Source organism: Nannospalax galili, unplaced genomic scaffold (assembly GCF_000622305.1).
Source record: "Nannospalax galili isolate Female #2095 unplaced genomic scaffold, S.galili_v1.0 scaffold59, whole genome shotgun sequence".
NCBI classification, from domain to species: Eukaryota; Metazoa; Chordata; class Mammalia; order Rodentia; family Spalacidae; genus Nannospalax; species Nannospalax galili.
The window spans coordinates 1,915,845-1,929,168 of record NW_008344412.1 but is presented as its reverse complement, the minus strand read 5'-3'; the positions used below and the strand labels follow the sequence as shown (position 1 = coordinate 1,929,168).

The following is a 13,324-nucleotide window of genomic DNA, read 5'->3' as shown; positions in this document are numbered from 1 at the left end:
AATATTTTTATTGATTTAATTTAGTCAAAAAGATGGAGGTTTTCTTTTCTTTTCCAAAAGAGCTCCTTAAATGTCAGAAACTGGATTCAGCCTCAGTAACTGGAAAGGGTTGGAAAAATGCCCGTTTCTTCTTATCTCTGGCACCAATGGGTAAAAACAAAACTGTCCAACACACTATCAGTGCCCAGCAGCATTTGACAGGAGAAACAGGTCAACACAAAGGTGACACTGTCAGACCAGCCCTCAATCAGCTCCTTCCCTTTCTCTCCTGCTGTGACCAGCATCAACTTCACCTTCGAGTTGGGAGGTGATGTCTAGAGGCAAGTACTCCTGCGTAGTTATAGCCCATCAGGAGGCAGTGCCCGGAATCTTCTGATTTATAGAAATCTCCATATGTGGTAGATGAGTGCATGTATACATCACATACAAATCTCAACATTTGTCTTCTCTTCAGAAGTCTGAGTGGTTTTAAAAAAATTAGATCAGTTTGGGCTTTGTGGCACAAGCTATTAATCCCAGCACTTGGGAAGCAGAGGCAGGTGGATATCTGTGAGTTCAGAACAAGCCTGGTCTACAAAGCGAGTTTCAGGCCAGCCAGGGCTATATAGAGAGAGTCTTGCCTTTAAAAATAAATAAATAAAATCAGAATCCATAATTCTCATGCTTAATTCCAGGGAGGCCTGAAGAAAATCCAGACTCTCTGTGACCTCCTGGGACTGTGTGGTGCATTTTCCCTCCAGCTCCATATTGGACTCAAATCATGCTGACCTATTTTCATTCCTCAGACTATCCACTAGCCTGCTGTTCTACTGAAACTCATTCCCCAGGGAACTCATTCCTCAATCAACACAAGGCTAACACCTTTTCAGCTTTCAGCATCGCAGCCTCCTCGATAGCCTGCTTTGAATGCTGTTTAAATTGGTCCCTCCCACTTGTCCTACCCTTATCAAAGCAGTTGTCACAATGTTACTAGACTGTCATCTCTAGGAAGGCAAAGTGCTGTTGGGTATCTTGCTCTGAGATGAGTCATCAAAGCCAGCACAGTGATTTATGCCATAGGACATGGTACATGCTGAATGAATGAACCCATGACTTGGTCATGGTGAAAACCCAGAGAATAGGGCATTATGAATGAAAATCTGCATAGGTCTTTGTTGTTTGTTATTATGGATGAACTAGAAGAAAAAGACAGCACTGCTTTCTCTTCTCATTGAAGGAAAGAGAGCTTTTGATGGACTCCTCTCTGCCTTCCTTCCTAATGTGTCACCCGTCAACTCATCAAAGCTGCTGCCTTCATTCCTATATTCCCCAAATTCCCCTGTCCTCGAGGTAGACACAATCATTTTAGCTGTTTGCCTTTTAGGACTACTGGGGGAGGCTTAAAGATTATGAGTCTTCCTGGTATGGGGAGTTTGAGGTGAAGTGGATATATATAGCATATATATATATATATATATATATGTTCACTTGGAGGGTGACAACTTGTCTGCACAGGACTGAGATGCAGTTCTGAAGGCTATATAAAAGACACAGGCATGCCTTGAGTGGACCTCTGACAGAATGGCATGGGGGCCGGGAAGAGGGGGTTAGGCAGAGCCTGAACATGAAGAGTAGAGGTTCTGCGGAGATGGTGCACTCAGATTCTAAGGATCTGAGTGACCACAGCTGGCTGGAGTTGAACACTATGTCCTAGTTTCAAAGTCCATATGATAACTCTGGGTTCTTGTAGAATTCTAGAAAACAGCACACTGGCTTACTTCTAGCTTTGGCTAGGAGCTTAAAATTAATTTGACTAAGTTTAAATAAAAAGTGTCACTTTCTCCTATGTGACATGGTCAAAAACAAATTCACTCATTCTGCTATATGAGAGTACAAGAAGTCCAGTTCTCAACCCTCAAAATAACTCTCACTGGAACCTGACTACACTGCTACCCCCACCTCAGACTTCCAGTCCCCCAAACAGGGAGAAATAGGTTTCTGTTTCATAAGCTAATAGAAGGTAAAGGAAGAGGAGGAGGGGGAGGGGGAGGGGGAGGATGATGATGAGGAGGAGGATGAGGAGGAGGAAGAGGACGACGACGACGACGACTAGGAAAGGGAGAGGAAATTAAATTCTATACATGTAGCCAAAGTGACAGCATAGGTAGAAACTGAAGCGTTTGAGAAGATGACCATAATGGCATGCACTTGCAGTCCCTGCTACTCGTGGGGCTGAGGGGAGAGGAGAGAAAGTGTACCACTAGCCTGAGCTCCACAGCAGTACTTCATTTCGGGGAAAATTCTTTGAAGAATTGCATTGGTTTTAGCTTTCTCAGGGTCCAAGCTTAACCACTCTTTCAGCAGGAGCAGATTTTATTCATTTATTCACAATTCTGAGGCCCTGGGTACTGGCGAGGGGACAGCCATCAAGGAGACCAGGCAATTCCTCTTTCTGAAATGGAAGCGCCATGGCTGACAGTGTATGTATGTGAAAAAGTGCAAGAACCACACTATTTGTTTTCACTCACTTTCCCCCGTACCTGTCTTAGTCACATAGGAACAAGCACTTTAGTAAAACTGTCCAAATCTATGACTTAATTCTACATTTTTCTTAAAAACATAAAATGTCTCATAAAAGACCAGTCTTGGGAAAATGCCAGTGGGAGTTAGCAAGGCAGAAACATTCCATTTGAGCATGCAGCTCTGAATCTCTGTCCCTTCCTTTTCCTCTTTAAGACTTCTAGATAAATTGATTCTGAATAATTAGCTCAAAGCACATCAGGGCTTCCATTATGTTCTCAGGCATGCGATTCATGTTTACAATATTTAGAACATCAAATATTTGGATAGGTGATATGAGTAATCTTTTTGGAAATTGGATACATTATTAATACAGTGAATCTCTTCTCTATGAGTGAGGTCATATTTACACCATTAATATGGTGTAAACTATTTACATGAATTTTTTGCTACACTGAAACTATGGCGCTCCTGTGTTTGTATTTCTAATGACAAAATAAAATTTTTCATTCTTTTTTTACCTCTGGTGATTCACTTGAAATTTTTACTTTATTAAGTCGAGTAGTTGACTGTGTTGCTGCTGTTTATGTGCTGGGAAAGAATAATTTGTTTTAAAAAGATCAAGGCGATAAGGAGCTGGACAGTGATGTGACCAAGGATGGACTTTTGGACCTGTAATATATCTGATTATTCCTGCCTAAAAGTAACTGGATTTTTTTAGTTATTGCATAAAATTCTTTTCAATTAATAGGTCCTTTAACAATCTGTTATCAGCTCTTTAAAACAAATAACATGGATTCAAATTTAACTGGTTCCATTTATGAATTAACTTTCCAATCATTATCACTACTTTTTATTATCCTTTCAAAGCAAAGTCACATCATTGAGCATATGGTCCACTCTTTATTCTTATAGTAATATAGATCAATGGATGGTAAGAGGAGGTAAGATGACTCAGGAAAATCTATCCCAATATTTATAAAAGACCAGGAATCAATACAAATATTAAAAGAAAATGGAAGAAACATGAGAATTCCAAAGATCAGTTAGCTTGGGCATGCTAACTTATAGCAAGAAACCAAGGGGCCATATTGGTTGGAAGTATTTACATAAAATACTGAAAAGAATGTTCTTCTAAACATACTGGAATTGAAGCTATGAAGCATCTTACTTGGCTTGTGTATGGCATTGGTTCTGTGAAGTGCTCCTTTTTCCCACATGGAGACAACTCTGAGTATTCTAAATCATTTGCTTCTATGGTTTTCTCCATAAAATTATCGTCTCTTTAGATACTGTGTAGCAATAGTCTGTTAACTATAGAAACACATTTCTAGATTATATAGTAAATATTATTCTAGCAAATAATGATTCCCCACCCAATGTCTGTGTGGATGGCTAAGCAAAAACTAGGTTTCCAAGAGGACATAAATATTTAAATTGAAGATTAAATTCTAGCCTGTTCAATAGGAAATTGTTTTTTTTTTTTAATGCTAAAATTTTAAAGTATGTAGACTTTACTTTTGGAGAATAAACCATTTTAAGCTAGATGTAACAAAAATAGCTTTATAGAGCCAGGCGTGGTGGTGCACTCCTTTGGTCCCAGCACTTGGGAGGCAGAGGTAGGCAGATCTCAGAGATCAAGGCCAGCCTTGTCTACATAGTGAGTTCCAGGCTAGCAGGGGCTACAGGGAGACCCTGTCTCAAAAAAAAAAAAAAAAATGGCTTTCTACATTTCAACATTCTATGAAATGTATTTTATCTTTTGTGTTTAATATCATAGGTATTTAAGGATGAGGTTAAAAATCGTCTTTCTATTTTGAAAATATTTTTTACATAAACCACCAAGCACCAGTTCTGAATAATAACTCCCTGTTTGTTAGTTTTTAAAGGTCTTTAAAAAATGTTTTACTTTGGACAGTCAGGAAGCAGCCTGTTTCCAAAACTAAATGTAACCTCAACCTTTGCCAGGGAAATCCCTTTACTGAAGTGAAAATAATAATTTCCTTGACAAAAGGCTAGCATTCCATGTACTCCTAAAACACACACAAACCTCTCATTATGAATAAAAAATAGGCTTGTCTTTGGTGTCAGAACAAAAAAATTAAATATATAAGAAACCTCACATATTTGTATTAGAATGTTGTTTTGAGCTTAAAATTGTGAGTAGAATATGGCTCACACTCGCCTCCCTATATTGCTTAGCCAATAGTTAGTTACTCACTGTGTTCTGAACTACATGGAAGAAATAGCAGAAAAGAAGCACTAGTCTGCTAGCTGATCTACAAATGTTGCAAAATGTACAACTTTCTTTTTTTTTAAATGTATTTATTTTCATTTTACGTGTGTGAGTATTTTGCCTGAGTGTTCGTCCGTGCATCACATGCATGCCTGGTACCTTTGGAGGCTAAAAGAAGGCATCAGATCCCCTGGAACTGGAGCTACAGGTGGTTGTTAGCCCACTACATTGGTGCTGGGACCCAAACATGGGTCCTCTGTAAGAGCAGCAAGTACTCTTAACTGTTGAGCCATCTCTGCAGTTCTAAGACTTTATTTTTTAATTATGTGTCTGTTTGTGTATGAGTATGTATATGTTAGTGCTGGTACCCAGGGAGGGCAGGAGAGGGCTTCAGAGCCCTTGGAACTGTAGTTACAGCTGTGAGCCACTTGCTGTGGATGCTGGGAATTGAACTTGTGTCTTTAGTAAGGACAGTATATGTACTTTATCACTGTGCCATCTTGTCAGTCCTTCAAGTTCATAACTTTTTGCATAAAATTTTTGTTCTACCCAGATGTCTTATTTTTAAAACGTGTCAATAATAATTTTCAAATACACATATGTAACAGGAAGCTATATCCATTAGCATTTGTCCTCCAGCAACTCCCATGATAATTTGGTGCTTATATGTCAAGAAACTGATGCTAGAGTTTTTAAATAGCTAGTACTAGGGTTAGAACAAACATGCAGAAAAACCTTACCAAAAAGCCAAAGTAGAAGCGATAAAGCACTATTACTGGTGCAGGAATAAACAGGCCTATACACTCTAGCATTGAAGGGTCTACTAGGTTAAAAAACAAAAGTATATCTAACAATAGTAAGAGTAGTCTGTTTTATCAAAACTACAATAACAAAACATTAAGTATGGTCCATGATATTGTGGTAAGACAAAAATAGGCAATGTACTTCAAATGAAAAAAAAAAATTCATCCAATGGCTAAGATAAAAATGTTAATACCCAAAACACCAATTTCACCTATGACAAAATGAATGTGTAACCCTTATTCTCTGAGGATGGCAGATGTATAGTAATAATAGTTTTAATAATAGTACTAAGAATATTGCTTGAAGGAATCTAGATCTTTATGGATATCTGCTACGTTTATAGGTAGAAACAGCAAGGCTTGGACAAATTGGTCTGTATGTGCTTAAAAATGTGCTCAGAATTAGATTCTTATGCTTTTAACTTCTGAAAAGTTCAGTGAGAACTAATGCAAACTTGAGAGGAGCTTTGTTGGAGATCAAGGAATAAAAAGAACTTAAAAAGTTAAAAGTCTCTTGAATTAAATCATAATGGGAAGTCATCCAGTGACTTTCTGTGTTCAATAACCAAAAAGAAGTTACCATTATTACAACTAAACGTTACAAACAAAGCAAAACACAATATACTGTTGTCGAGTGAATGAATTTTTAATGAATTCTCCAGCAAATATATGGTCACGATGGTAATGACAGTGGTGCCACTGGGACAAACAAAGGGCATTCATTAATGTTTAACATTCTATGCTACTTTATTACTTCATAACTGGATGTGTTTCCCCAGTAGTGAATGAGCTTGCCAATATATTCACATTCATTTTAGGTAAGGGTTTAAAAAATCTTGGCCTGTTAGTTCTCTTTCACTCTTAAACTCTATTTTCCAATCACTCTACACATTTTTTAGCTTTTTTGTTGTTGGTATTCTTTTTTCTTTTTAGACCTTCCTACCTAAAAGTGTTGCTGATTAGCAAATGGGCTTTAAATGTTACATACGGTATGCAGGGAAGGAATAGCATTAGGAAGTCAGTCCTAAAACTAGATGCTCAGGGATCAGCATTCAAAGGCTGGCTAGAGTGATTCTTTTTAATCTATCGGTCACTTAGGTAGTCTCACTCTTCCACCCTGCAGAGTGTTTCCCTCTAGCAGCTTTGCTGGGCTGTCTTTTGACCCCTACTTCAATATACTCACTCCTGGAGCATTGCGGATAAGGTTATTCAATGCTGGAGAACCTTCAATTAGTAAAATACTGAATGAAAATCTTTCTTTGGAATTTGAAGCTCATAGTCATAGACTTTTAGAAATATGTTTTGCTAGCCGGTGGTTCCATTGAATACAATGCTAGAATCAGTCAGGTACTGAGCTTAGGGAACAGATATTCTGAAGAACCCAGCAGCCAGTGCTATGTTTGTACAAACATTACCCTGATGTGTACTGTGGGTCCTGTCTTTGATATGAATGCAGACAACACAGAGACAGAGACATACAGACACACACAGACTCACATGCACATACACATACACAGACACACACATACACAGACACACAGACATAGACACATACACACACACACACACATTTTCAAATGTTATAGAATCAGAATTTAAAAAAGACAAATTCAAACTGTGGGAGTAATGGAGTCAACATTGGAGTGTCCCAGCTACTATTCATATCCACGTACCTAAAATTGCCTGGACTGTGCACATCTGTTTTAATGGAATTGACTGCATACTCTGGTCTATAGGTCCCGCACCACACCTAGAGGTAGGAATAGACAAAGGAAAGCAATGTGCTCAGGTTTAAGCATGGATTAGTTCCTTGGATAGACTGTCAAAAAAGAAAAATTAATTTGGAATTCCACATTCTTCAACCATTAACTCTTCAAATAATGTTCAATGAGAGGCAGCCAGGAACATAATTACTTATAAAGATCAGAATCTGACAATCTACTATAAACAATAAAAATTAGTCAAGCCAAATGCTCTGCCACAACTGATTAAAACAAGAAAATTCAGCATGCAATATCTAACTTACAGTGAAATTACAACTCAAAATGATTTTCATATTTATCAATCAGAAAAGATACAGTACCTGGGCAAAGTTTAAGAAGAACAGTTGTTTGTGATTGAGGTCAAGTCCAGGAAGTAATTTTTCTTCACCATTCTTTTTAACATAATTCTGATAGGCCTAAGTAGTAAAATAGAAACAAGATATTTATAATTTCTAAATTTATTTAAAAAACCTACACAAAGACCCTGTAACCAAATAATTAACCTTTTATATTAAAATCACTATCATACATTTAGACATGGCAACCTGCAACTCTTTCATGGATTAGGAAGAAAACGAGTATGTTTCTATAAATGCTCTGAAAAGAATAAGAGACTGATTAGCAGATGACAAGAGCCTGGCATGTCAGATGATCACTCTAAATGTCAGTTGGATGAAAGGATGACTTAAGTACGCGATGAAAATCTTACCTTAGTATTGTTCTATGGATAGTTGGATAAGTCCAGCCCGTTGCAGAAATGGGTTGCCAAAGGAGTCATCTGCAATTGCTATATTTAGCTTAGTTACTACTCTTAGCAAAACAGACTCACACCAGATTTAGCCTGAGTGATTCTTGCCAAAAGTCAAAAGATTCTCTTGAGATTCCTTAGGAGCTTAGAGTCCGATGAATCTAAGGTTAATGATAGGCAACTATTCTGGTCCCCTGATGATAGGACAAAATAGGCTAACTCTTAGTTATGTTAGGAGGAAGGAATTTAGGCAACCTGGACATCAGAACATGCTCTGAATCCTTAAAGGTTTATATACGCAATCAAGAAATTTAGTTCTGGGGGTTGGAGAAATGGCTCAGCTGTTAAGAGTACTGGCTATTCTTCCAGAGGAGCCAGGTTTGATTCCCAGCATCCACATGGCAGCTAACAGCTGTCTGTAACTCCAGTTCCAAGGGATCTGACACCCTCTTCTGGCCTCCACAGGCTGTGCACAACACGGGTGCACTTACATACATGTAGGCAAAACACTCATATAAATAAAATAAAAAAAAAGAAAAATATAATGAAATAAAGAAATTTAGTTATGTTCACTATATATAAGGAAAGGGACTCACAATAAACTTTCTGAGATATGTTATTTTTATTTCCTGAAAAGTTTTTTTTTATTACATTTATCTAGCTGTTTTTAACATGTGTGTGTGTGTGTGTGTGTGTATGTGTGTGCGTACACACCATGGTATATGCCTAGAATTCAGAGGACAACTTGTAAGAGACTATTCTCTCCTACCAAGTGGGTCCTAGGGATTGAAATAAGGTCATCAGGCTTGGTGGCAAGTGCCTTTACCCCCTGAGCAATCTAGCCAGTCCTGCTTCTAATTTCTTAGGAAGAACACTGATCGATTAAATAGGCAAAAAGAGATATTTCTTTCTCATCATTATCAATATCAACATAGAATACTGAACCTTTACTAAGTAAAGACTCTGGGGATATAGGGGAGACTTGTGCCTCCCCCTTCTCAGGGAATTGACAGTCTTCCAGAGGGGCCAAGCCATTACATATAAAAAATTCACAGTACCATAAATATTTACATAATTATAATTTCCTTTAGTATTATAGATCTTAACTAGCTATAGGGGAGAATCATCAAGCATTCTAATTACTGGGGCTGGAGAGATGGCTCAGCAGTTAAGAACACTGACTGTTCTTGTAGAAGACCTGGGTTCAAATCTAACAACTAACAACTGTCTGTAACTCCAGTTCCAGGGGATCTGACAGCCTCTTCTGTTCTCTGCTGGCACTGCATGACACGGGTGCACTTACCTACATGCAGGCAATACATACATACACATAAAACAAAAATAATAAATAAATTTTTTTTTTTTAAAAAAGGAGTTCTATTTACTAAGGTCCACCATCCAGACAGTACTTAGGTGACAGGGACTGCCGACTGATACAAGTAAGAGAGGGACAAAGTACAAGAAACTATTTGCATAACACTGGACATCAGACCTAGAAAGGATGACAATCTTCTACAGATGGTTAACAAATAAACAAACAGCCAGTTCTACTCCATAATGGGTGCAGATTGTTTCTCTGCAAGCTTTTAGGCCACCATGAAGGGAGTGAAAACTCTAGAAAACCAGGTAACTCTGAGTTGAAAAGAAACGGACCGTTTGGCAACATCATGGCCGGGATATTGAAGAACAGGAATCCATAAAGAAAGAATACTTCAAGATCATTGTAGGTTACCTTTAAATATTCAGCTTAGCCCCAGTGCTAGGGAAAGGCTCACCCCTCCAGCCTTAACATTTCTGTGCTCAACAGATAATCCTACATCCTCACTCCCTCCATAAACATTCTACCCATCCCACGTGTCAGAAGCCTGGGTCTACCATGGACATCTTGTCCTGTGTGTCAACTCAAGTAGATGGTTCATTCTCTCACATGTGGGCTGCACCCTCACTCCTGCTGCCTCTAAGAACATTATTCTTCTGCCCTTTGTGGAATTCCCTATTTTCTCTTATGCTGGATCATCCTTTAATCCCTAATGATCCATTAGTTACTGGCATCTTTCACGGAAGGTGTGTTGCTGCATCTCTGGCACCTAAAATAGTGCTGCAAACAAAGCAGACGCCAGTACTTGTCCCATGGAAGAACTGAATGGAAGGCAAAATGTGATTTTAATGGATAAACCAAAGCTAATAATTCTCAGAGTATTAGTAGTTGGGCCCATTTCAAGGTCATATGCTGGAGTCATATCACATTCAGGCCCTTAACTGATTCTCTTCGAGGAGACCGTGGTTTAATGTTATGTCTGCAGCTTATGTTGATCCCTACATGCTGATTCACTTGCTGGGGAACTGAGGATCCCACTCATTATGCTGATAAGTGACCCTGAAATAGCCCCTTGCGTGGCACATCTTTACTAAGAAATTTACTTCCAAGATATTTCTTAGAAATATGTTGCTTCTTCTGTAGCTCCGTACATCTTATTTCTTTTGCTATAAGTTTCAAAGCTCCCTTTTCTCCTTGGCTTTTTGAAAGTTTAAGAGAATGGTGTTCAGATCCATCATACTAGCCTTGCTGACCAGTATGATTAGCATACAAACAACTCTCTCTCTCGTCACGTGTTCCCCATTTTCCACTCCTCACCTTCTGCTTCTAAGAGTTTCTGACAAAAGGCTTTAAATAAGTGAATAAGTGGTTAGATAGGATAAATGAATACTCCCACTATGAAATGGAAATAAAATATTACTACTCACTCTGTATGCTTGGCCAATACCTCCATTATCAGCAATGTTTTCTCCTAGTGTATTAATTCCATTGAGCTGTTTAAAGAAAGATTCTCTATTAGATGGCTATGCAAAGTAGCAATAGTTCACTTAGGATTGTATTCAAAGCCTTTCTGGAGAATGCTGATGACATACGTGCTGTCCACCTGCTAGGTCCCAGGAAAAGTTTCCATACTGGTACACCATACACTGAGATTGGTCTTTAAAATTATTTGCAGACTGCTGAGTCCACCAGTCAACGAGGTCTCCATCCTTGTTAAAATTTCTACCTGCAACATATTTATTCAATAAACTCATTACAATAAGGATTAGAATAAGTTTTGTTTTAAGTTTTCTTTTAATGGTAATGGAAGTTATTGAAGTAAATAGATTCTCATACAGTTATAAGAAACAACGTGGAGATCCAAGCACACTTTGCTCCAGCCCCTGAGCAGTAACATTTTGTAAAACTGTAATACCACAACAAAGAAATTGCGATGAATATAATCCATCTATCTCAAAGACAGCTTTAATTTAAAGTGAAAGGAACTAAATGTGACTATGTGATAATGAAATTGGGTAGAGAATGAGAAAAATTGTGATCCTTCCTCATCCTGCTCTGCTTGCCTTGGGAAAGCCTGGACCGCCTGAGCACCTTAGTACTGACGGATATTTCACCAGCTTGGCTTTTGATGCTGCAGAAGAGGCCTTGTTCTGTTGGATGTTTTCCATCTAAACAATATTGTTGATACTTCACATTCCCAGACCCTCCATGCAATATTAACTCATCATTCCCCTCTACTTAAGGCACAAAGAGAAGTTTTCTTTTTTTTTCCTGAAGCTTTGCTGCCAAATTTACACATTGATTTTTTTCCCCTTTTGGACCTCCAACTGCATTTATATAGTTTATATGTTTTGACATTTAATTTCATCATTTTAAAATATTTATGATGTTGTGAAATGGCTATGAAACCAAACTGCTTGAACTCTCATGCTGATTCTACCAATTTCAAGCTTCATAACATTGTACAGACATGTTACATGCTTCTACATGTTTCCATTTGAAAAACAGAAATAGCCTTAGTCAGTATTTGTTAAGACTGTTGCACAGCTTGACCAATCACCTGACATTTAGCTCTTCCTTTTAAGATGCTTCCTTTCTGTCTCCTTTTCTCCCTCTGGCTTTCTAGATCTGTATCTAGCTGATGCTTATTTTCTTGCTCTTTATTTTTTCTTTCTTCTCATGAATTAAAAGTTTTTTACAGCTTCCACTCTGGCTTCTTTACATATCTCCTGTCTTTATTTTAATGACTTTTAACTTTCACAGAAACTGTAAATCTACATTGTCATTTGAGGAAGCACATAAACATTTTTAAAATATTTTATTTATTATTTTTTAAATATTACTATTATTTTACGTTATGAGTGGTATTGCCTGCATATATGTGAGTGTACCCATGTCCTACAATGCTATGGCAGTCAGAAGAGGGCTTCAGATTCCCCTGGAACTGGAGTTAAGGACAGTTCATAGCTGCCATGTGGGTACTGGCAATCAAACTCGTGTCCTCACCAAGAACAGTCAGTGCTCTTAACCACTGAGCCTTCTCTGCAACGCCAGCACACAAACATTTAAGTATTTACCATTTACAAGGTTGTGAACTATGGATTAGGTCTAAGATGACTGATTGCAAGCAGCTTAAGGACTTTATGGGCACTTGGATATGCCATTTTTCTGACTTTACATCTCATTTTAAGACACAGACCTGCCTTCTAAGGGTCTAGCAGGATAAGATATATATAAAAATAATGAAATGTGACTAAGCATTATTGACCATGACTGACAATCACCATAGCGCTTTCCTAATGTGAATATTTGCTTTAGTGTCTCATAGTGTAAAGCACACAGCACTAACCTGATTATTAAATATTTGATTTTCTTAGGAGACACTTAAAAGAGAACACCAAAAATGCAGTGAAACTTAGGTCAATAATATATTGCTAAATAAATGTAGTTTTGTATTGATAAGCTATGTGACTCTTAAACTAAAAGGGTATATCACAGCCAAAGGAAAATGTCATTAATACTTTACCATTGTCATCGAAGCCATGCGTGATTTCATGTCCTATGACCATGCCGATGCCCCCATAGTTCAATGAGTTGGACTGCTGGGCGCTAAAGAAGGGGGGCTGCAAAATGCCAGCAGGGAAGACTAAAGGAGAGAAGACGATTGAAGGTTATCTGTGGCATTATCCTGTGATGACTTCTTGCTTACACAACTGTTTTCTACTATGTCGATATCACTTAGGTAGATACCAGTATCTTGTGTGGTAGAAACCAATGCAGTCGTTCATTATCAATGGCAGCAAAGATATGGTGCTGAAGTTACGCCACAACCCATGAGTTGTTCACCACAGGTCACCTTCCAATCTCTTTGAAGATTGTTTGTGCTATAAAGAGTTTCGGGCAAGGTAAATTTAGAATCTACATTCACAAGATCTTTTCTTTCACAAATATTTGGAA

At 38.0% G+C, this 13,324-nt stretch overlaps 1 protein-coding gene across 2 annotated transcripts in view; it reads right to left on the bottom strand.

Moving 5' to 3' along the window:
* The window catches only part of Mme (membrane metalloendopeptidase), a gene marked incomplete in the record, with an annotated part of 93,658 nt that overhangs the window by 4,014 nt on the left and 76,320 nt on the right, over positions 1–13,324 (bottom strand). For both annotated transcript variants that reach the window (XM_008840640.3, XM_017800006.2), the window contains 5 exon segments: positions 7,212–7,288; positions 7,622–7,717; positions 10,795–10,860; positions 10,960–11,093; positions 12,894–13,013. In XM_008840640.3, coding sequence (XP_008838862.2) covers positions 7,212–7,288; positions 7,622–7,717; positions 10,795–10,860; positions 10,960–11,093; positions 12,894–13,013 — 493 coding nt within the window.